General features: G+C 37.1%; 1 protein-coding gene and 1 long non-coding RNA gene across 3 annotated transcripts in view; both read right to left on the minus strand.

The window, feature by feature from the left end:
• RPGR (retinitis pigmentosa GTPase regulator) overlaps positions 1-23,189 on the minus strand; it is a 39,951-nt gene extending 16,762 nt beyond the window's left edge. The window contains exons 1-7 of one of the 2 annotated variants that reach the window (XM_071750873.1): positions 22,988-23,189; positions 21,063-21,188; positions 14,092-14,184; positions 12,566-12,628; positions 10,887-11,045; positions 9,270-9,419; positions 4,429-4,587 (exon numbers count right to left, since the gene is read on the minus strand). In XM_071750873.1, coding sequence (XP_071606974.1) covers positions 4,429-4,587; positions 9,270-9,419; positions 10,887-11,045; positions 12,566-12,628; positions 14,092-14,184; positions 21,063-21,188; positions 22,988-23,063 — 826 coding nt within the window. In that variant the 5' untranslated portion in view covers positions 23,064-23,189. Of the gene's footprint in view, positions 1-4,428; positions 4,588-9,269; positions 9,420-10,886; positions 11,046-12,565; positions 12,629-14,091; positions 14,185-18,963; positions 19,181-21,062; positions 21,190-22,987 lie in introns of those variants that run through there. The other variant, XM_071750884.1, reaches the window with a different exon arrangement.
• Positions 17,333-18,946, minus strand: LOC139799189 (uncharacterized). The gene is made up of 2 exons (XR_011727129.1): positions 17,950-18,946; positions 17,333-17,832 (listed from the first exon to the last, which is right to left on the minus strand). It is a non-coding gene; the product is annotated as an uncharacterized lncRNA (long non-coding RNA).
• Positions 23,190-23,635: the final 446 nt, after the last annotated feature.

Genomic DNA, 23,635 nt, shown 5'->3' on the forward strand with positions numbered 1-23,635 from the left:
ACAGTTAATGCTGAAAAATGTTACTGTAAAAATAAGCTGTGGACACAATAATCAGTTTTACCAGAGCCAGTAACTGGATTTGGGGATTTCAGTACAAATAGTATGCAGACTTAAAAACGGCTTGAAAAATCCAGAAAATCCTGTGTGGTTTGAATAGTCAGCTCTGTCATGAAAAGGTAGACCTTTTTCATCCTTATCATTCTCTGTCAAAAGGCTATCATGTCTTTCTTTTCTTTTAAAAGATCTTGAGAAAGAAGATGAAAAATATAACATTTTACATACTGACACACCTATGTCCTGTATTTTTATGTCAGATGATCTATTCTCAAAAGACTGCTTCACTTTTCCTTTGAAGACATATCTTTGCTTTCCCTTCCTTCAGAGAATAAAGGAGGTAACATATCCTTTCATAGGGAGGACTATTCCCGGAGGAACTATCATCAGAAAAAATGGAAGATATTAAGGCCACTCCTAACCATCTGGTTCTTCTCCCATTTCTAGGTTTATTTCTTGTTATTTAATCTTTTAAAAAGCTTTATTGAAAAAGTAACCAAATTGGGATTGCTTCAGACTATTTTTCAGTTGGGAGCATTTGGAAGAATTATGGGCATCAGATCCAATTTTTTTTTTTTTTAGTTTGAGAGAAGTCATCTGGTATTAGGACATGATCTTCGTGAACTGGCTGATAGACTGTCATGGAATGAACAGGTTTGTGCTGCTAGAGCGAAAGAAAGCTTTTGTATGACAGAATTTTTAACTAATTCTACAAATATTAAAGGCAGAAGTAACAATGACTTGTGAAGGGTTTCCAACATCATATTCAATATTTCTAAAACTCTTCACCTTTAAAATGTTCTATTCCTAATCATTGCTGTCATTGCTGTTAATTTTTGTGCCCTCTGGAAAAAAAAATTGAGTGTCCAGTTTTGAAGTTTCAGAGGAAAAAAATAAATTATTTCAATATATACTTCCTACAATTTACTCTAATACTTGCTGGTGACATTCCAAACAGGAGTTTCATTTAATAACCCAGATAACAGTAGTTCTCACCATTAAAAAATTGCCTATATAATAGAATCATAGAATCACAGAATGGCTTGAGTTGGAAGCGATCTTAAAGATCATCCAGTTCCAACCCCCCTGCATGGGCAGGGAACCTCCCACCAGACCAGGTTGCTCACAGCCCCATCCAACCTGGCCTTGAACACTGCCAGGGAGGGGGCAGCCACAACTTCCTTGGGCAACCTGTGCCAGTGTCTCACCACCCTCAAAAATAAGTAGCTAGATAAAAAGATAGATAGATAAATAGATAGATAGATAGAAAGAAAGAACAGTTATAAAAAAGAAATCAAATTAAGTGCTTTGGAATAGATTAATTATGTATGAGAGTCAGGAAGAAACTTGCCTTGTACTAAGCTAGATAACTTGATTACTCTTTCTTCTAATTTGATAAGCCTTAAATGGAAATGATTACAAGAAATGACCCAAGACGTGCAACTTCTCCATGTAACATTTTCTCCTATCTTATTCCTATGTTAAATGACAAAGATGAAACAGGGGAATATATGATAGTCAGTCACTCACTTCTAGTTTTTATGACTTAAATGGCAGACCCTGAAAAGCTTGGAAGACCCTGAAAAGATGGAAACCACTTTATTATATACTGTTACTACAGTAAAGCAGCACACATTGTCATGGAAGACTATATATTAAATTCATAATTTCTTCAAAGTTGTACTACAGTCTTTATTTAGAAAAATGAGCTTAAAAGGTGTTCTGGGTTTCTGCTCCTCTTTAAAGACATATCCCTGATTAGGATTCTTAATTTGTGGTCATGCCACTTCATCACAAGATGCAGTAGACATTTCAGTACTGGATTAAAATTGAGAGCCAAGCCTATAATGCATGTATGATGTGCTCACTTTTTCAACTTATTACATGTCCTAATCTGTCTCTTTTCCCAATTCTTTTCCCAATTTTGTTTTGAGTAAAAAACATTTCTGTATGTGTTTTTCATTTGAGACAGTATTTCCATTGTCCTCTTCTCTTTTGTTTAGAATATCTTAGGTGCACCAGAAGTGCACACTTGTGGTCTATTTAATAATAGCTGAATTACATGAAAAAATACCAATCTGATCCTTCACTCTTAACACAGCAATTTTTTATTTTGTTGGAGGATATTGTATTCCTCTTCTCTTGACTCAACTCAATATTCTCTTATTCAGCACTTGGATCATGGACTATCAGCTATGCCAAGACTGAATATCTTAATTGCTATCTACTACAGAATCTGTTTCTATTGGCAAATAAATCCTAAACACTAAGACACTGACTTATTATGGTGTTTTCTCCAGTGTATTTGGGTTCTGGCATTCATATTTTGCCTCTTTGTTCTAGCTCTTCTACATATTTCACTATAATGCTCATGTCATTCAGGTCTACATCTTCCTACTAAATCTCTGTAGCAGTAATTTGTTACAATGAAATTTTATCACATGAAATACCATTAAAACAAAATATCTATTGGTTGGCTTCAGATTTATGGTTAGAAAAATAACCAATAATGATAATCACATTTTCTGCAGAACTTAATTTTATAACCCATAAAATAATGATACAATTTATACATTTGTTGCCCCCCAAACTTATGGTAATTTTTTTCCTGAATAATGATAATCTGATTTCATATAAAGAAACTTATTTTATGACATAGGACACTGACAGAGTAATATTGTCTGCTGGTGGCAGAAGACACAAAGGCATTGAAACATGGACAAAAGTTTGCAGTTATTTCCTGGATCAGCACTGTTATTTCCTCTTCACACTTCTCCCAAAGATATTTTAACCTACCCAGAATCTTGCAGCTTGACTTATTGGTACACATAACCTTCCCAAAACATCACTTCCACCTTTATTCTCTCCAGCAGCTTGCAGTATAACACAACATTCTATTATTTAAAATATCTGTTAGATTTTCAATTTCTATTTTAGTAATTTTGACTATGTAAGCTTAAAGGCACTCCTCCAGACTGACAACAGATGACTTCAGCATTTTCAAAATACAGATTAAAGAATTCTACCTATACAACCTCTTTGGTTTTATAATTTTTTTCTATGTGGTAGGAGATTATTACAGGCATATTGTACAGCTGTGGAATTCTTTACAAGCTAAAGATGGTATTTTTAAAAACATCTATGAACAAAGTCAAACTCCCTTTCCTGCTTCTATAGTACAGTAGTTCAGGATAGAAGCTGTGGAAATTAATTTCTAACAATACTTTGCATATATCTCTTAGAAAAGCTAATTTACCATTGGAACACAATTATTTAATAGTACAGTAATATACACCATATATCATCTTCCAAGTACTGTACATACAAACCCATGAACAAATACATAACAGATGTATTTGCTGGATTTTATAACTTCTACGATATGTTGAATGTCTGTATTGCTGCCAGCTTTACATGGATGTAAAAGATTCTGCTTGAAATCACAGGCAAATTATACATCACAAAAAAGATACTGAATTCATTTATGTATCCAGTAGATTGTGTATCTCCATTGCTATTAACAGACAGGTGAGTTAGGATCATCTACATTTACTACAGAATGGAAGATTTTATCTAAAATATCCCCCTACACACACTCCAGTACAACTTTCAAGCTCCTCCAAGGGAACATAACTCATCTCTGTTGCTTTAGTAGGCACTGGCTTGTTACAGTCCCAGTAAGAAAGGCACTCAGGCTCTGTAAAGTGTATCTTAAAATATGATTTACTGGAGCTAACACTATAAAAAGAAAGATGGTATCAATAATATTACATCCCTTCAGAAGATGGGAATTCTGTGCTGTGTGGAATAGAATAGGCCTTCAGCCATCCACAGTGTGTTACACAGATCCCAACCATGGAAGGTTACCCTATTTTAGTCACTTTAGCTCTTAGAGGATTTTCTTACAAGCAAAACAATTCTATTCCTCATTTTTACTGTCAAAGAAAAAGGACGTTCACATGGGAACTTGCTGCTGAAGTCTGAGATAAAGACAAGGACATACAGGTGGTGTAACCACTGGTACCACTGGAAGTTGTCTGCAGGCTCCTCTGTTACAACTAGCTGGCAAAGTTACAACTAGCTGGCAAAGTTACAACTAGCTGGCAAAGTTTATCCTGCAGCAAAGGCTTTATGTGCAGCCCAGGTGTCAGTCAGTGTCAAACCACTTGTGCAGCACAGCACGGCACAGGCCTGCACTTAGGCTAACTGTTACATAGATTCCTGCCTCCTTCATGGACATTGGTTCTCCACTTGGGATCACTAAAGCATCTCACATTTCAGTGGGATGTAAATAATTTAAAGTAAATCAATTTAAAAAAAAATTAAAGTAAATTAATTTTACTGATTAAGGTGTGGTTAAAATAAATTGCATACCCGTCAGCACCACCGTGTGTTCTCCACCACAAGCAACCTTATTAACTTTTTCCATAATTCCAAGTACAGGCTGTGGGACTCTATTGTTCTTCAGCTGTTCAGGCAATAATCCCAGTTTCCCATTCTCAGCTTCTCCAAACGTGTAGAGCTCACCATCTCCTGTGAAAATACAGAACAGAGAGGGACTTCCAGCATGTGCCCAGAGGCAGGGCTGGGATGTTAAGACTGCTGCAGACACAAACCAGTAGGACAGCCTTATCAGACTATTTCATATGGTTTCTATATTTTCCAAGATCACTTCTCCCCCTCACAACAGCACAGATTCTCCAAGTACCATGCTCCTGGGCCATTAAGGCTACCAACCAGACTTACTATCTTAACTGAAGGCTCTAACAGAGCATTCTCTCTCTGCAGAGAGAAGCAACCAGGGAATGACAACGTAATATTGCTGAGCTTCCTGCAGGGTTTCACAGGGCTCAGGCTATTAAGAGTTGCCATCCACAATTTATTCAGAGAGCTACATTCTCCTCAGTAAGATGATGGAACAAGACAGTGGCTGTGTTTTCTAGCTATCATCATCAGAGGTGTTACCCCATCTTCCCAGCTGCCATTATTTTTTTCTATCATTCTGAAATTTTCTTTCCTGTGCACACAAACTACACCAGTAATATTGTAACTTCATTTACTTGTATGTATCAACACCTTGCATTCTTCTACACTTCTTTTCCAAGCAGTGCTTTGGAGTAATTTCAAGCTCTATGTGTTTTTCAAGAAATAGCAAATTATCTCCACTGCAGAAAAGTATTTTGCCTTTCATATCTAAACTACAGACTATGTTTAGGCTTCTTTGCTCAGTTTGTTTTACTGTTTTAATTATGATCTTTATTCTTATGCCTTCTTGTAGAAATACTCTGAACAGGCTGATACTTCACAGTTATTTGCAGTAGCATCCATTTTCTGTTCTAAAATAGTAGCCCAAGTAACAACAGAAATCAACTGCAATGTGAGGCTTTTTGTAACCAAAACATTCCATTGACAAAAAGGTATTTTATTAGGCGTTCTAAGTGAAAAGAAAAAAAACCCAATAAAAAAAAGAACTACATTTTTTGGAACGTAAGTACTGTTTTAATACTCTTGGATCTGCCATATATTTCTAGAAACGAGCTGATAAATCCCCCGAAGCACTTGGGAGTTAACTGCTTATGCAGTTCTCTTTGAAGAGACAAGCATTTCTTTTTAAACACTGCTGCACTGCAAATATTAATCCAATCACAATCTAATTAATAGGATTAGAGATTCAAATGGCCAAGCTTCCACGGACTTCCCAAACTAATCAAGTTTATTACATTTTTTCAACTTAATAATCTAGCTAACAAAGATAAACCCACTTATTAAAGCAATTTTTTAATACATTACACATCCCTTTAAGGCAAACAATATGAAGAATAGCTATCAAGCATTAAGGAATCCAGTCAAATCCAGATCCATTTTGAGTGCAGTATGCATGAAGTACATCTGTATTTTAGGGATATTCTGTTCACAATGAAGCCTGGTCATTGCATTTTCTTCTCTCATGAGAGTCATATTTTCACATGTTCAACCTTCCCTAGTGTGGCACATTTTCTGTATTGCTATAAACTCTAGGTCACAGGAGCAAGTCAAAGAAATGGACAAGCAAATGGAAAACTATCTTTGCCCCTCATGGGCAAATAAATGTGTATAGTGCAGATGAGAGAAGACAGAAGAGCTGGCTAATGTCAAATGAGGGCAGTAGACAGAAGAATCACTCTATAATCCCTCAGATAAATGAAGAAAAAAATTAGAAGTATTTAATCAAGACCAAATTGGTTGAAAACACCTCAAACACTGAAATGCTAGTAATGAAAATGTTTGTGGAACAGATAATCTTTAAAACTGGTACTTAAAAATAATAACATTAAGGTACATTAAAAAGAAAGACTTGCAAGGAGCATGCAAAGCCCTCTATGAAAAGTCATCTTCTTACTGAGAAGAAACCCTGTTACTATGACTTTACTCATAGTTACAGTTCAAGCAGGGAAAACACCAGAAAAAGTCTAATATATTCAATACCTTTCTGGCTTCATTAATGTAATTGTACACCAGAGTAGTGGTTAGACACATCACCTTTTCCTGTTCTCCACCTCCTCCAGAGGACAAATGAGCTGTATATGTTTGCCAGGATTATTGCTTTCTGAAAAACTGTCCCCTCTTAAGTGAGTGCAGTCAAAGATTAGTCAAGATATATAGATATATATACAGTCTCAAAACACTTGCTACAGATTTTCAGCTCTTTCTTACTCTGTTCCTTTTTTTATGACATACCTCCAATTTGGGACACAAGGTCCCAAGTTTGCAAAAAGAAAGGAAACAGATACTTGTGAAAAAGCCTGCAGGAAGTCTGGAAAATAGAAACTACTTTCATTGATGAAAACAAAGTCAGAAGAAAATGAAGGGAACAGTCATCTTTCAAATGCATAGTGAGTAACCAGGCCAGCTTCCAAATTTGTGTACAGAAATTAATTAGCCATTGCCTGTCCTTGTGCCCAGTCTAAAATTCAAAAGTGTTATTTATTTAAAATATTTAAATATTTAAAAATTCTGTTCTTCTGTTCTACAACCACTTTTGCCATCAGTGAGGCCAACATGTACCTGCCAGGTGACTGACATGTTTAGTTGTTGATTTATCATCTGCAAGGAAGACATTCTAAAAAGCGGCAGCAAAAAAAGTGGCAAATCATCTTTTTGGAGTTACTAGATTTGAGAAACTCTGGGGGCCAAGGGAGGAATGTAGAACTGAAGTAAAAATTCAGGTGACTGAACACTGTGCAATTTTCAAAAAACTTGGTTTTACGTGCTAAAGTTTTGTGTCAAGATTCCGCTCCATTTTAACTGTCATTGCACTTGGCTTTACAGTGGTTAAATTCCTTAAACACAAATGACTGCTAAAAAAATTCAATTAAATCAGCTATTTCAAAGAAACAAGAGCTAAAATCTGTATTCCACCAGTTTTTTTTTCTCAAGTCTTGTATTAATGAACATCCTTGCCCTGGAGAGGGCACTCTGTGACCACACCATGTATTCTAGTATCCCCATTAACCAGCTTTTAGTTTTAACCCCCATATCCCTGTGATCCTAAAAGTTACTGTAGGCAGTATCCAGCTTATGCCAATTATAAATATTAAGAAAGGGAACCATACAGTGCTATGCTCATCAGTTCAGCCTGGCAACATGTATCAAGTCTTACATCCTGCAGCTTTATTAATTAATATCTATTAATAAAGATAGTACATTATTTGATGCTTTTTCATGTACAAGTCATATTTAAAAAGTCAAAATACAGTAATTCTGCAGTACTCTAGTAACTGGTAAGTTACAGGTGTTGAAAGCTTTCCATTAACATTGTTTCTCTAATTTCTTATATAGTAACTACAACCACAATCTAAAAAAAGTTTTGGTTTACTTTATTGAGGGGAACTAATACAGCCTATACACTCACCTGAACAGTTCAAATTTCATTTTCTTTTCCAGATATTTCTTCCAAAATAATTTATTAAAACTAACACTAATCACTCTGTATTATACAAAATAAAACCATACAATAAAAGTACATGTAAAACTTACTACGCTAGGCAAACTTTTAAACATACTTGAAGGTATAATTCCATGTCCAATGGGCAATCTGGGGGAAAAAATCCTATCCCTGTAATATGCATGTTCCAAATGCTCCATAATTATCTGGCTTGCTATGTTGTAGATTTCCTAACAGGTGCTGAGCTCCTGATCACTCACGAGCTTCATTCATTTACTGTAATGAAACACCTGTAATAAAAATTGCACACTAGCAGCATAACACCTAATAAGCATTTGCCCACAAGCTCTCATTCTCCTAACAGCATATTCTCAGAGAGCTGTATGGATACTGTATGTGGAAAAGTAACATCTACCAAGAAACCTAAGAAAACTACCTGACTAAATAGTTATTGGGTACTCATTAAAAGCTTTACAGTCAAAACTATTTGATCCTTTGAAATCTTTACTGAGGGGACTAAACTGTAAAGCTTAATAAAGTAGATCTATATGGCAGAGAGGAATTAATGGATGTTCATATCTAATGGCACCACTACTGACTAATATATTCACCCACACTGGCATTATAAAAAATGCAGGGCATCACCACTTTGGAAACCAACAGAGAGGTGGGAAGCAAGAAAGCTGGGTTAGAGATCTGACACCAACTTACTCTAGGATATGCTTCTCATATTATATACTGCCTGCTCAACTGACTGCAAAACTTAAAGACATAACATCAAACTTTGACAACACTCTTGCACTGCCAGCAAAAGAGATTAATTTTTCCTCAAAACATAGTAAGTCTATTAGAAATTTACATTTCTAGAGAAGAGGATTATTTGATCACCAGAAAAAAAAAAAAAAAAAATTGGATTTTTCATAACCTTCATGAATAAATAAAGTGTAGCAAGATAGTAATTCTTTCAAATATACTTTTGCACAACAATGTGAAAATGAAGAAAGTTAAATAGAGCTTTTTCTCACAATATTGTTAGTTCAAGAATAATATACATTTATATATAAGACTACATGCAAGTTTCCCAAATAAATTACTTAGGTTCATATATTACCAAACCAATCTCTGGTTAAATCTCCCAATGTGACACACAATGACATATTTGACTTTCTGATACAGGGAAGTTTTAAACAACTATGTCATATCTAGTTTCAAAAGTAATGAATGCCTCACAGAAACACCAATTTGAGGACCACTGGCCTGTCTCCTCTAACTGATATTCCCATTCTCTTACCTGTTACCAAGGCAGAGTGATAATATCCACAGGATACAGAGGCGACAGGTTTACCAACATCCACTTGACAAGGGATGCTGACGTAGGCTTCACCAGCCAAGCCAATCTGGCCTTCTGAATTGTCACCCCACACAAAAAGCTGCCCATCCTCTAAATTGAAGACACAAATGGTTAACAGATTTACTACCGAAACTAATAAAAAGTTAATATAGTAATTTAAGAGTATTTCATAAAATCTGTGTGTGATACTACTAGCTGTCATGTTGTAAGGGACATAAAATGGTATTTAACACAATGCATCTGAACAGCCTGAAGTAAGAGAGCATCCTTTAAATTTTTCAAAAGGGATATAGAACAATTAGTCATCAACTGATATTAGAATATAAATAGCAACAGTACTTTTTTTGTAAAACGCAAAAGCATTCCTTCGAAAAGAGGAAGACTGAGCATACAGAACAATTCAGTTGCCAGAGGTCAGTATGAAAATACTACTGAGAATTCAAGGCACCTTGTCATTTCTAGTAGCAAGTCAACATTTTCTCATCCTCTGTTCTGACTTTGGTATGCGTCCCACTTATTCTTGGCTTATCTTTCACTTCTCATATTGCCAAATATCCTTTTATTTTCTTTAAACTACCACAATAGCTGTTCCAGGTTTATTAAAGCCAGCCTCTGGTGACAGAAAGACCAATGGCAACAGTGAAAACCACAAAAAGATAGAGAACAACACGAAAAATTCTAGATTTTTTGAGAAGACATGAGGTCATCTTCTGCTTATTTCTATCTGGTGGCAAATTAGTTGTGAATTAAAAAAATGTAACATTTATAGTGCTACTGAGATGCTGTTGGGAACTATAATAATTCAAAGGTGACTTAAAAATCAAAGGAGAAAGCAATTGTCACAAAAAAATACAAACCAAACAAGCAGGCTAGCAGGTCTCTCATATACTCTTACGTTCTCTGCCACATTCCAAAATGGCAGCCTCAGTAACTTACCCTGAACATGTACAGAAACAGATGCTTTACAGGAAAAATTGAGCTATTAGATTATAGGGTAATAAAGGACCACCCATCCAGTGGCTGAAAATGTAACAACTCTGTGGACTTCAACATGTTGCAATTGTATAGTTCTGCCATCGGAAAAACCAGGGAGGTGAGGCCTCTCTCAGAATGAGTAAGGACACAGCTGCACAGCCTGTACCAGCAGACCAAAACAGCTGCAGTAAATCAGAAAAATTTAGTTTGCATACGATTCATGTTTTGCAGTTGGCTTCCCTGGAAATGAGCTGAAGATTTTTCCCATTTCGAGGGTATTCACACTTGTCTTCCTTGCAAGCATTCCCACTAAATGAATACAAGTTGAGCTTCTGTTGCATGACATCAATCATGGAAAAAGTCAACTTTAACAAAAATTGTAGGAAGTTAATGAAACTACTACCCATTACTAGACTGTGTTGAATCAGGCAATTGCCTAGCAAAAAATGACTATGGTTGCTAGCAAAAGAAGACAGGGAGGCATAGAAAATACACCAACATATGCAGACAGAATGCTGGAATTAACGTTTGCCTGGACCACCAGGCTGGACACACAGAGATTTCATCAGCAATTGCTCTTACCAGTTACTGCTGCTGAGGTGTATGATCCAGCTGCTAGCTGTTTGATCTTGTGCTGGTTGGTAAAAAAACTTATTACATGAAATGTGGTTCTTTCCTCTGTGTCACCTAATCCCAACTGGCCTTCACTGTTACCTCCAGCAGCATACACATTTCCTTTTTCTGCAGACAGAAAAACATGTAATAAACAGGAGTCAGAGAAACTGGAGCAAGTAATTTAATTTTCAGTGGAAAAACATTGCAGCAAAGTTGGAGTCAACTGTCCCAAGATATCCTCAAGCTAACATTAGCAGTTTCTGCTGGAGCTAGCAAGGAGGCTTTCCAGCACATGCTTGGATCAGAACTTTCTAAATATCTTAAATGTACTTTGGCTGCATTTCCCACCACACTGAAGACTGACCTAACAAGTAAGCATAATTTTAAGTTCTTCAAAAGTTCTGAGAAAATGACTACTAGTAGCTCTGGCTGCCAGAATAAGCCCATTTTCCACATAATGTATATTTTAAGATAAATGTGAATGAAAAACGTGGATGATGTCACAGACAAGAAAACTGAAGTTGTATTAATTACTACATAAGTTAATGAGATGTGTAAGTTGAGAATTTTGAGTACTGTGACAAAAATATATTTTTACTTAGGTTTTTATTAGAAATATTTGACTTTTGATATTTAAATAATTTTTCATTTAATTGAGTAGGTCTTGAAGCTTTATATTTTTAATTTTAGTTTGTTTCACATTTAAAGTGCTCATCTATGATGAAAAAGATAAGGTCCGTTCCTAACAAAAATCCAGACACAAAGGTGATAAGCAACTGACATACAATTCATAAATGGTCCTTTCTATATAAATAGCCACAAATTATCTAGCCAGGGTGTACACTAAAGATGACTAATACTTACACTGTGCATTTTTGCATACTCAATTGTTATTAAAATATTCAGTTTCATTCTAGTAGTCTTACTTACAGTGCTTAGTGTAAGTAAGATATAAACTTTATATATTATATGTTTATATATAAACATATATAAACTGCCTAATAATCAAATAGTCCTCTTTATAACATTAATGCAAGCTAAATAGTTGCAAGCACAAAGATGGTTATTCCAATACATAAATTTTAGAAGCACAGCAAGAATTTGCATCAATTCTCTGTATAATGTCTAAAAATTTAATTTTTAGTTTATGTTTACAATTTATTTATTTATAGCTTAATAAAGCAACTTGTCACTGAAAAAGCAGACTATCTCATCTAACCAAAATGCAACAAAATTTGAAGACTTGAAAACATTCAGGTTTACTGTATTTACTCAAATATACAACTTCACACTATTAAAGTTAAATTACTTGTCAAAGGTAAATTTGATGACAGATGTATTAAAAATTACTAATATATCTTTACAGTGTGTAAATATTGATAATTGTTAACCACATCTCAAATGCCATCAAACTATTTTTTTTCATCTCTCTATTCTAGGAAATGCCTATATAACTTTATTTTATAAATGCACTGGCTCAGAATAAATCAAGCATTCCAAGAACTAGATATCAGAATCCCAGGTTTTAATAGTCCCATTTTAATTTACTTTTGCTTCCTTAGTACTCCTGGGATTCCTAATGTAATTTTGCAAGAAAGCACAGAAAGAAATCTATCTTTCATATGCCTGTAATATAGGTTACATACCTGTGTAAACTAAAGTGTGGTTTCTTCCACAAACAGCAAGTTTTGTTTTTTCTGGTTTTAAAGCTATTAATTAAAACAAAAGGGAGGAAAAAGTTATAAACAAGCTGACAGCTGGTTCAACTACAAAATATTCTATGCTCTAGAGGGAGCTCTGAATTTTTCATATTTTTACCAACAGAAAAATTACAAGATTTGTTGCCCATTTGAACCTAGCACATTATGTTAAATCAGGATTTCCCTCAAAAAAGGGAAGATATAGAGAACCATAAATACTTACAGATGACACTCAGGTTAACTTGATGATGGCTGCTTCATCCCAATGCCACATTCCCCAGAATATACCATTTACATGATATGACTTAAAGAATATATTGAGTAGCAGGGCAAAATGCATGCTTGAAGCTGTCTTCAGTTTTCATTAGCAGTACTATTCTTAACTCCCTCTTATGCTTTTTCTACTATGTTATATCTTCAAAATCCTACCATGCTTTTGCTTCATCATCCCCCTCTTCCTTCTACATGCACAGCTGCCTTTCTTGCTAGACCTCTGCTCTGCCCTGCCTGCTTATTGATCACTAAATTCAATTGCTAAGGGAAGTTTCTCAAGTTTTTGTATACACCATCCTATCTCAATTTCAGCTCCGTTACCACCCATCCACTGCACGTACTTCTCTGCAGTCTGGTCTCTGCAGAGAGATGCAAAGACAGGGAAGTATGCAAGAGGAATTAATAGTTATTTTGGTGGAAAAGAGAGACTACAGAGGTACCTTTTCTGCCATGACAAGAAATTCCATTTCAGAAACAGAGGAAAAATATTCTCACTGAATTTTCCATCCTCTCTCCAATTACTGACCAGTGCCAGTGATGGGATAGATCTAACTTGACATAAGCAAGGGGACAGGGGCAAAGTATAGACTTAATTTTGTTTGACAAGATCAAACGGGCTAGGAAAGATCAAGATTATAACAGTGGAACAAACACACATTTTACAACACATGAAAGAATATAGGCATTTATTTTAATGCTTCATACAACTATATGAACATATATGACCTCTCAGGTACCTCTTATACTTGCTAAAAATGTAGTGGTACTTGCAGAAAGTTCCTGATACTTTTTTTTTTCATTCATAAAGGTGCTAAGACAAAAGTGATACAAAGGTTACACAACAATGTTGTAATTCTGATTTCTAACTCTTAGACAAAGACCAAGCATCTGATGTTTTTGCAGTCACAATGAGGATGTAGTTTTTAAAAAAATGCAAATATTATATGAAATTTAATTCTCCCCAAATGACAGGATTCTAGGCATCTGAAGTAATCGTCAGAGGCAAAATGACCCCGAATCTGGCACTGATGCACAATCAACCAGGGATCCTTTTAAGCTACCTTTATGAACTTGCACACTTCGATGCAACAAATGAACAGTAAAGCAGCAGACTCAGTTATTTTTGAAACTGCATCTTGCAAAGTACCTTCATGAGGGACTCCTTTCAAGAAGATAAAAAAAATAAAAATTAAACAAACCTTTAACACATGTTGGTTTGCTGACAGTATTCTTTGATCCTAGCCCTAATTGGCCCCAGTTGTTACTGCCGAACATGTATAGTTTACCATTCCCTGAAAAAAAATGCACAGTCAGAATCCATTCAAGTGTTTCAATACCTTATATAAGACAAGATGGTAATTTACACACTATGCTATTTTTTACTTCCTTTTTTAATGTAAGATATAAGATTATCCAATTCAATTCTTCAGTATAAGTAATAATTAATGTCCCTGTAGCAATAATCAATGTCTCTGTGATTTTTCAGTACAAAAGTAGCAATTGCACTGTTTAAGTAAGAAATTCCAGAAGAGCAACAAAAAGCAGAACAAATTTTCTCTCCTTTAATTACAGCACAGATAAAGTGCTTTTCAGAAAATAAAATATACTGCTGGACAGACCCTGCAGTTCAGAAATCACAGTAGCTATAGGCCTACATTTAACTGAGCACTCACATCTTTTACCCCAAAGACAGGAACAAATAATGCAGCTATATAATTAATACAAACACGAATTTGTAATATTCAGCTTACTTTATTGTTGGGAGGTGGGACTATTTCTTTTACTGATATATATGTCTACTCTGAAAATTATTTACAAATTTGCACTTCTACAAAATACAGATAATAATTTTCAAATGTGTTTACAAATTGTATTAACTTGTTACTCCGCATATAAAGAGGGAATGCATAAAACCACCATGTACTCAGGGAGTTTTGTAAACCTAAATGGAAACAGTAGCTTACAAATCTTCAGCAGAAGCAATGCTACAACTATACTTCAAAAACTGCTATTATGTGTCATTCAACCTGCAGATTTGACCATTAAAAACAATCAACTGTTGCAATTCCAAATAACCAGTGGTTTTTTAGGAGCATAGTGATGAACAGATGAAAATTTTGTCATCAGGTATGCAAACTAGACAACCCAAATTGAATACTGACATATTACTGACATAATACCTTAATTAATTTCATTTGATTTTTAAATTATTGCCTTTTATAAACCTGTGAAGTTCACATCCAAAGATAAAACCATTGTTCCAACAGAAATCTTTGCAGAACAATGAAGACTGGTAAGTCAAAAAAAAAAAAACAAAAAACAAAAAAAAAAACAACAAAAAAACAAAACAAAAAAACAAACAAACCAACCAAAAAACCAACTTTTTTCAGCTGTTAAAAGGAGGGGTTTTTTTTTACTTTTGATAAAGGTCTTTGTGAGCTATCACAAGGTTGCTACATAAACTGTCAACCTACCCATCAGCAATTATCACATGATCACAATGCATAACAGCAATTCCATATAATAATGCCAAAATATTATAGTTTGTTGTACTTCACTAGTGTCAGCTCCCAGTGAAGATTCCGAATGCAACTTACAGACACTTTGAAATAGTATATTGAAACGTGTAAAATATAACAAAAACATAACAAGTTGTTTTCTTAAATCTAAGAACAGAATTAAAAAAAACCCAAACAACTACGCACAACTAACAATAACTAGTGTCTAGAGTATAATCAAATTGTTAGATGTAACAATTTTTGGAACCCGGGGCTGTATGTCTTTACAACAAAGTTGGAAGGAAGTCTGAGGTCAACTCTAGCTGGGTGGTATTTTATGAACAGCATCTAAATCCCCATCACCATCCTGATTTTCGTAATGTAATCATGTCAAAACACATGCAGAGCTATCTGTCACTGACAGCAAAAAACACATTAACAGAACGAATTTTTATTAGCAAACAGCATCCTATATTGGTATAGGATTCTTCCCTGTATGCTTGATTTATACTTTTAACTGCTTTTATAAGTAGTACTCTCATTTGAACATGATGTCATGCTGCTGTAATTCAATTTAAGCACATTCTCTTTTATCCATTCAAAATTCCAACAGGTCATGCCTTTCATCCTATAATCTGCTGTTTTTTATACCAGTATTTCAATACTCAGGCATTGCTTTGTAAGTCAAGAAGCTTAATACATGAGAGAATTTTTTTTACTTTTTTATACAACTGAGTGACAGAAGCCTTTTATGATTTCAGGCTTCCAACACTTGGCTGTGTAGCAAATAAGGAAAATGGGAAGTAGGTAATTCAGACAGTGAATGAAAACTAATAGGCACTATAAAGGAAGCTAAACAAATGCCCGCAATGAAGCAACATTTCTGGGTACAGCAAATCAGGCTTTGGAACAGACACGATAGAATCAAAGCTGGCCAGGAAACATGACAGAATTTTGCATGCAAATGGCCCTGTTTTCATAATTGCTTACTGAGATATCTTCAGTCATCATTGCCAATGCACTGATGTGAGAACTGATTCAACAGAAGAAAAATAAGTAAGGATCATATTTCAAAACTTTGCAAACTCAGATTGCACTTGTCTTTTTGCCTCCACTTTGGTGCTGACATACAAAGATTGTGACCACATGCCAGATGGAATGGTTGGCCAAAGAAGGCAGAAGAATAAGATTATTACTCTGGGAAGCAGCTAGGAAACAACAGGATATAAAGAAAGGGGCTGCTAGGACTGTTCAGAGATGAACTTCCATCACCCTAATGCAAGACTGGGGTACTTCCCCAAAGTATACATGCATTGGCTTATCACCAGCTGATGTTTCACCAGCATTAATTCAGGACTATTAGGTAAACCACAAGATGCTTACAACTTTAGGAATAGAGGTTTTGTGAGGGACTTCAGCAAGGGAGTGCTTCCTAAACACTACGTTTCTCATAGGTGTAGCTGCTACCACAACTGTGTTTCCTGGGAACTCTATCTGTCATCTGTGCCCTGCTTCATGAACTGCTACTAAAGGCATTCATTCAGCAGCTGGGAAATACCAACTGAATTCCTCAACAGAGTATTAATCCTTCAGGATAAGCAGGCAGCCAAGTATTCCCACCACCTATGTTTAAGGGTATGTTTTACATATTCCCCCTGCTGCTTTCTCAATTAATGTGGGAAAGAAATCAAATGGGGAGATGATACACAGACTTTGAGCACTTATTACAAGATTCTATTGAGAAGCTAGATCTGAGAAAATGTAAAAGGTAGTATTTTGGACAGAGTATCACATGCCAAGTGCCATGTTTTTTTTGTTTGATTGTTTGTTTTTTATTGTGCTATTTTGTGAATTACTATGTTAAAAGTTAATTTAAAATTCACATACAATTCAAATACATCTCATGAAAACAGGAATGACAACAGTTTTGTCAGGCAAGTCATGATATTATCAAAATGAAAGCTTTATTGAGCAGTAAGAACAGCCACACTTAGGACATTCAGCATCACACAAGCAAAACAAGCACAGTATGTTGCTTGCTACTACACATACCAAAAGATCAACACAAATGCATACCAATCTTTCTCAGTTTCCACCTGCAGTTGATTGCCCACTGGTAGGCAGGAAAAAATAGAAGGAATTTGGTGCTGAAAGACCTGGAAAGATTCCAAGGTCTCTTTGGTGTAAATTGTTGAATGTTTAATCCCCAAACAAAACTTAAAATTATAAGCGTGCTATCTCGTTGTGGTTCCAGAGGCACCTCTTTTCACTTCTACTTTTACACTTGATACTTTTTTCTTTCCTTCTACCCTCTTGCACTGGGGCCTTCAATTCTCTCTCAAGCTCTGAGTTCAGAAAATGTGTCTTCTGTCATCTCCATTTTCCCCCTTGGGAACAGGATGAGTCTCTCTGATCAAATGTGGGCAAGCTGCCTAGGATACACTAATCAAGGCAAATAAACAATAAGACAGCTGTTAGCTTCAAGAATTTTGTGGGAAAGAAAAATCAATAGAAAGGTACTGGGAGGACATTCTGGAAAATACATGTAGCATAACTTACTTCACACCAGCTCCCAACAGGATGAACAAATTGCTTTCCAAAGCCTGCAGTTATAGAAGATGCAGGGAGTAGACTGTCAGTATTCTTGGGCCAAAAAAATACAGAAATGGGGCAAGAAACATTATTAAATGTATTACAAGTGATACTGGAAGATATTCCCCATGAGAGTAGTAAGATACTGGGTAAGAATAGTAACAATAGGGTGCCTGAGGAGGCTGTTGATGCCCCTCCCCTGGAAGTGTTTAAGACCAGGTTGGATGAGGCCTTGAGCAACCTGGTCTGGTGGGAAGCTCCCTGCCCATGCAGGGGGTTTGGATCTTGATCAGCTTCAAGCTCCCTTCCAGCCTTATATTAATAAATAAATAAAAGAATAATAAAAAAAGAATATACTGCTCATGACTGCATTAAAGAACTAAAGAAGACAACTGCTTAAAAAGATTACTTCTTGAACATTTGAATGGAGATGGAGCTAAAGATAGTGAGCAAATGAATAAACAGAAATTTCAACCCAAACTCCAAAACTGGAAAACAAAATGTTTCTCTGACTAGCTAGTCAGCTAACTCAAAGTCAGCAAGCAGCTACCACTGGTCCTTCCACTGGTCAGAGAGCTGAAGAACAGAGTGGTTTATATTTACTTTACACTTTTCTTAAGGGAATACTGATGCTGGATTAGATGAAAATTTCTGAATATTTTCTTTGAATGCTAACTGTTCCTGTATGTTTTCTTCATTGACATTCAGACAAGAATCAGTGCTGCATAAACTGTTGCTCCTGCCCAAAACCAGCTTTGAAGAATCTCTGTTATCAGTTTGGGTGACTTTTTACGTGAAATTGTTGAGGTGTATTACTGTAATACTGATTTATTTAGTTTTTAATCTGCCTCATATTCCCACTGTACCCTACACTCATAGTGTCCCACTACTTCTTCCAGGGGGTTGTGTAAAAAAAAGAGAGGAATTTTGTGACATGTTAATATAGACTAAAAATAAAATGAAGCATGCATTAACACACACCTGTTCGAGATACTTTTCCTTCCTCTGTGATGTTTGCCTTTTACCTCTTCCAGGTCAAGTTCAGCTGGATTTCAAGAAGCTCCTGGTTTCTCACAAGGTTTGTACCCTTCTCAGTAAACTCATTATTGGCATGTACTTCTGGAGCTTTAATTCCAGGTGTTATTGCAGCTCAATGTCATTCACCAAGGGCTGTAATTCCACTTTCATCCAGCTCCATCTAACAGCAGAAATGCGAGGTGCACACGGGCATGCACAGGTGTGAAGAACAAATGAGGGACAAAGATTTTCTCTTTCCCTTCTTCTCTTTTTTGTATGAGTCCTGCAGTTTCTCTGCCTTTGCTCGTTGATCAGTATTTTACCCTCACTTTTGCCTCTACTTTACAATGTCCCAAAAAAACTTTTGCTATCAAAGAGATCTTGTACTCGATTCTTGTACTGTGATTCTACAGTTCCTTCTCAAAAGCTTTGAGAAAATTGAGATCCAATTATCTCTAAGTTTTCCTGGTGATGTATCTGTACACTACAACAGCAAAGGCAAGCTACAGAGACATTTTTAATATATGCTGCATAGACTAAAATAAGAGTGAGAAGGGGAAATAGTATGGAAATGGTGCTGCATGCAAACCTATGCACGTTGGCTTCTTCAAAAGCTTTAACCAAGTGGGCACTATTACAGAGGCCACACAGTGACAGAGGAACCAGTGGCCTGTTGCTAATTAAGGTAAAAGTGCTGGCACAGGCATGTGTTGAGAGAACTCAAGGGGGTAATTTAAACTGACTGGTCTAAACTGAGGTTTACTAGTGCTATTTCAAATTGGGTGTGGGCATAAAAAAAAAAAAAAAAATATATATATATATATATATAATTCAAAATAAGTACTACACAGTGCTCCAAGTTACATTCTGATCAATTTTATGCAACAGTCAATTTAAACTGACTGGTCTAAACTGAGGTTTACTAGTGCTATTTCAAATTGGGTGTGGGCATACAAAAAAAAAATATATATATACATATATATATATATATAATTCAAAATAAGTACTACACAGTGCTCCAAGTTACATTCTGATCAATTTTATGCAACAGTCAATTTAATAGAACTGACTTGATCCAAGCAAAAGTGTGAACTTTTGTTCAAAATAAACAAATGGATAATTTATCTTTGATGAATTCAGACTTGAAAAATTAATCGTATAATTTCACCTCAAGATATTTTGCAGTCCATTAATCAGTACTTTTTTATCATGCTTGGAATAGTTCATTCTCAAAATCCAGCGTCTTCAGCACTTGGGAACATATCAAGCAACCACCAAGAATCATTCAGTGAGCAACAACTAGTTGGGCATTGGTGAGAAATTAATACACTCCAATGAAAAAATTCCTGAAAATATTCCTGTAAATTTCATAACAACAAAGTCTTATTTTCTATTAGAAGTTGACTGTCAATACAATTGACACTCATGCTTGTCAACAGAAGAGTAGCCCTTTCCATGTAAAATAAACAAATTCTTCAATGAGTATTGTTTTCATCATTTCAAAGCAATGAAAACTAACATTAATACTGCCCATTGTATTGCATCTGATCTTATTTGAACGCCTATACAATTTATTTCTGATTTTAGTAGGATTTTCTGAAGGTTTTGAATTACTCTTTCAAGGCTTATTATCAGTTGGCAGTTAACAATAATACAGATTTTTAGAGGTACAATTTTATCTATTCCTTCAGGCAGATTCCTAGTGAACTTGTTGACTGTGTTCAAAAGATACTTCTAACTTCCAAGATACAAACCTCTATATTTAAGATGGCTTACTGCCTGATTCATAAGAAACATTCAGGCTGAACAGTCATGTCTACTTTAAATCCTGTGATACACTCAGATACTACAGATTCCCTCATGACATTTCATGGCAATGTTTTGTGAAAATTTCAGTAATCTCATGCTAACTTCAAAGGCATCCAGTAGTTCCCTACAGAACAGTACTCTCTCCTCTCCACAGCCTCATTTGATATATAACCTTGGGATTCAAATAAGAATCATAACTTACAAGCTGTCCACATACATAACCTTTTATCATATACTCCATTTGCAGTACTGACCTGTAACAATAGCAGTATGTTCATCTCCACATGATATAAGTACAGGCGTATCATTTTTGAACCAGAACTTGCTAGGAATATCTTCTGCAAATTTGCTTTTTCCAAATGTGAAAATAGCACCTGATTCTGAAACACAAGAGGATGTCAATTTTAGTGAAAACAAATTTTGCCATATACATTTTGAAATAGTAATTTCCTATTAATTCAGTTGCACATTGTAGTTTCATATAGTTTTGTTGTTGTTGTGTTTGGGTGGGTTTTTGGTTTTTTTTTAAATGACTGAAGCATTGTGTTCCATTCTGTTACATCAAGACCATTTGATTTTCAGGCTCAAACTTTAGTCCTTCAAAGTACTCAAGGTGCGGCCTCACCTTAACTCAAAAGTCAAAAAATTTGCTAAAGCCATGCAGACAGTGTGGCAAAGCATAATTAGGCCTTCTGTCTTAAAAGATGAAAGAATGTCAAACCTTGTGCTCTAAGCATAGGATAATTTTTTTAAGAAGAAAACACAGGGAAAAAACAAACCTTTTCCTTGCAGACTTTTTTTTAACAGTTAAGCTGCGACAACAAAAATACACACACTGCTTTTGTAAAATTACATATCATTTGAGAGAAACACTGAAATATCTTCATGAAAATGAAAAAAACAATATCACCAAAAGTTTGTATGCTAGCAGCAAACCCCAAAGTTCCCTCTTAAACTGTAAATTTGCTATTCGTTTGGAAATTAGTAAATGCAAGTTTCCTCTATTTGCAAATGACATGCTATTTTAAGCATCAGGTTTGGGTGATGTATTTACCAACTCTCTCTTGATGTGATTCACTTTCACTTTTTTATTAAAAACAAACAGCCAAACTCAAGCCTTTCAGAGAAAGGGTTGAGTTTTTCCTCATTTTATGTAGACACACCTACACCCACACACATGCTAAAAGGCAACCTAAACCTCTATTTTTAAAGTTTTACTCTCCAACCAGACAGCCATGCTTAATATCCAAACACACTTACAGTGACATCTGTGGCATTCTCGCCAAAGTAGAGCTCTTTGGTTAGTTTCCTTTTCTTTCAGAAGTGTTAATATGAATACGTATATATATATGTTCTTAATTCAATATATACAAAAAACATACGATTTAATTCACAAACATCCTTCGTACTCCATTCATTTCACAACTGAAACCTAAGCTGTCAGTGTCAAAATTAGAACCACAGAACCATAGAATAATAGATTCCAACCCCCAATTTGGGTTGGAAGGGACCTTAAAGTTCACCCAGTTCCAACCCCCCTGCATGGGCAGGGACACCTCCCACCAGCCCAGGTTGCTCACAGCCCCATCCAGCCTGGCCTTGAACACTGCCAGGGAGGGAGGGGGCAGCCACAACTTCCTTGGGCAACCTCTTCCAGCATCTCACCACCCCCACAAATTAAACCCTATCAACTCATAAAATTATATCCCACAGACCATAAATGCGCTTTTCCTCCTTTTTTCCTTTTTTTTTTTTTTTTTTTTTTTTTTAAATCACCGTAGGTTAAACCACGGACCAGAACTCATTTATCAATTGAAGATGCTGCCTGCTCAGCCCTGCAGCGCTCCACCGTGCCAGTGACGACAGCAAAGTTGCCCCCGCCTGATCTCTGACGGCACCGCACCTATTTCTGCCCAGACGCCGGGAGACACCGGCCCGGAGCCCGCCGCCGGGCAGCCGCAAGCCGGAGGGAGCCGGGGAGGCCGCCAAGAGCCGAGCGAGGCGAGCAGGAGCCGCGTCCGCCCGCCCGCCCGCCCGCTGGAGCACGGAGGCGCCGGCTGAGACGCCGGTGATGGCGCTCAGCCCCGCCGCGGTGGGAGAAGCGGGCAGGGACTGCCACGGGGGGGGGACGACATCCCGCCCACCCGCCCCGAAGCTGCGAGGTACCGGCACCACTCACCGGGCACCGGCAGCTCGTCCTCCTCGGCGGGGTCGGCCATGGCAGCTGGCGGCGGGCGGCCGCCCCCACGCCCCATGCAGCGCGGCTCCGGGCCGCCGGAAGTAAACACAGGGCCTGCCACGGGCAACCGACATAGAGAGCGGAGCGGTGCGGAGCGGCGCGGCGAAGCTCCCGCCGCCGAGACCGCCACCGGCTGGAGGCCCGGCCCTGGCGGGTGGCCCTCCGCGGAGGGGTCGGATCGCCCCCTGGCGGCTGCTCCCTCCCCGCTTCTCCCTCCCGGCTGCTCTCTCCCCGCTGCCCCCACTCCGCGCCATCTTACAGCTCGCCGCCCCTGGCGGTGGTTTCTGTCTCCCCTCTCCCCTCCACGCCCATCTACGGGAAGCACAGAACATCCGCAGGGCGCCCAGCGGGGCTCACGGGGGCTGAAAAGAGGGAGTATCGGTTTCCCTGAAGCCCCTTGGGTGTCTGTCTCCAGCATTAGTTTGCTTTCCTGGCGCTGTCCCTCCGTGCCTGGGTGTCACGTCTCCCTGCTCTGTCGCCTTGTCCCTTGCTCCCAAAGCAGCGGAACTCGCACCGGGGCATTGAGCTGCTCCCTTCGCAGCCGAGCCAGACTCCTGGTACGTCTGCTGGCTTTGCTGGGTGATTAAA

Source organism: Heliangelus exortis, chromosome 1 (assembly GCF_036169615.1).
Source record: "Heliangelus exortis chromosome 1, bHelExo1.hap1, whole genome shotgun sequence".
NCBI lineage: Eukaryota > Metazoa > Chordata > Aves > Apodiformes > Trochilidae > Heliangelus > Heliangelus exortis.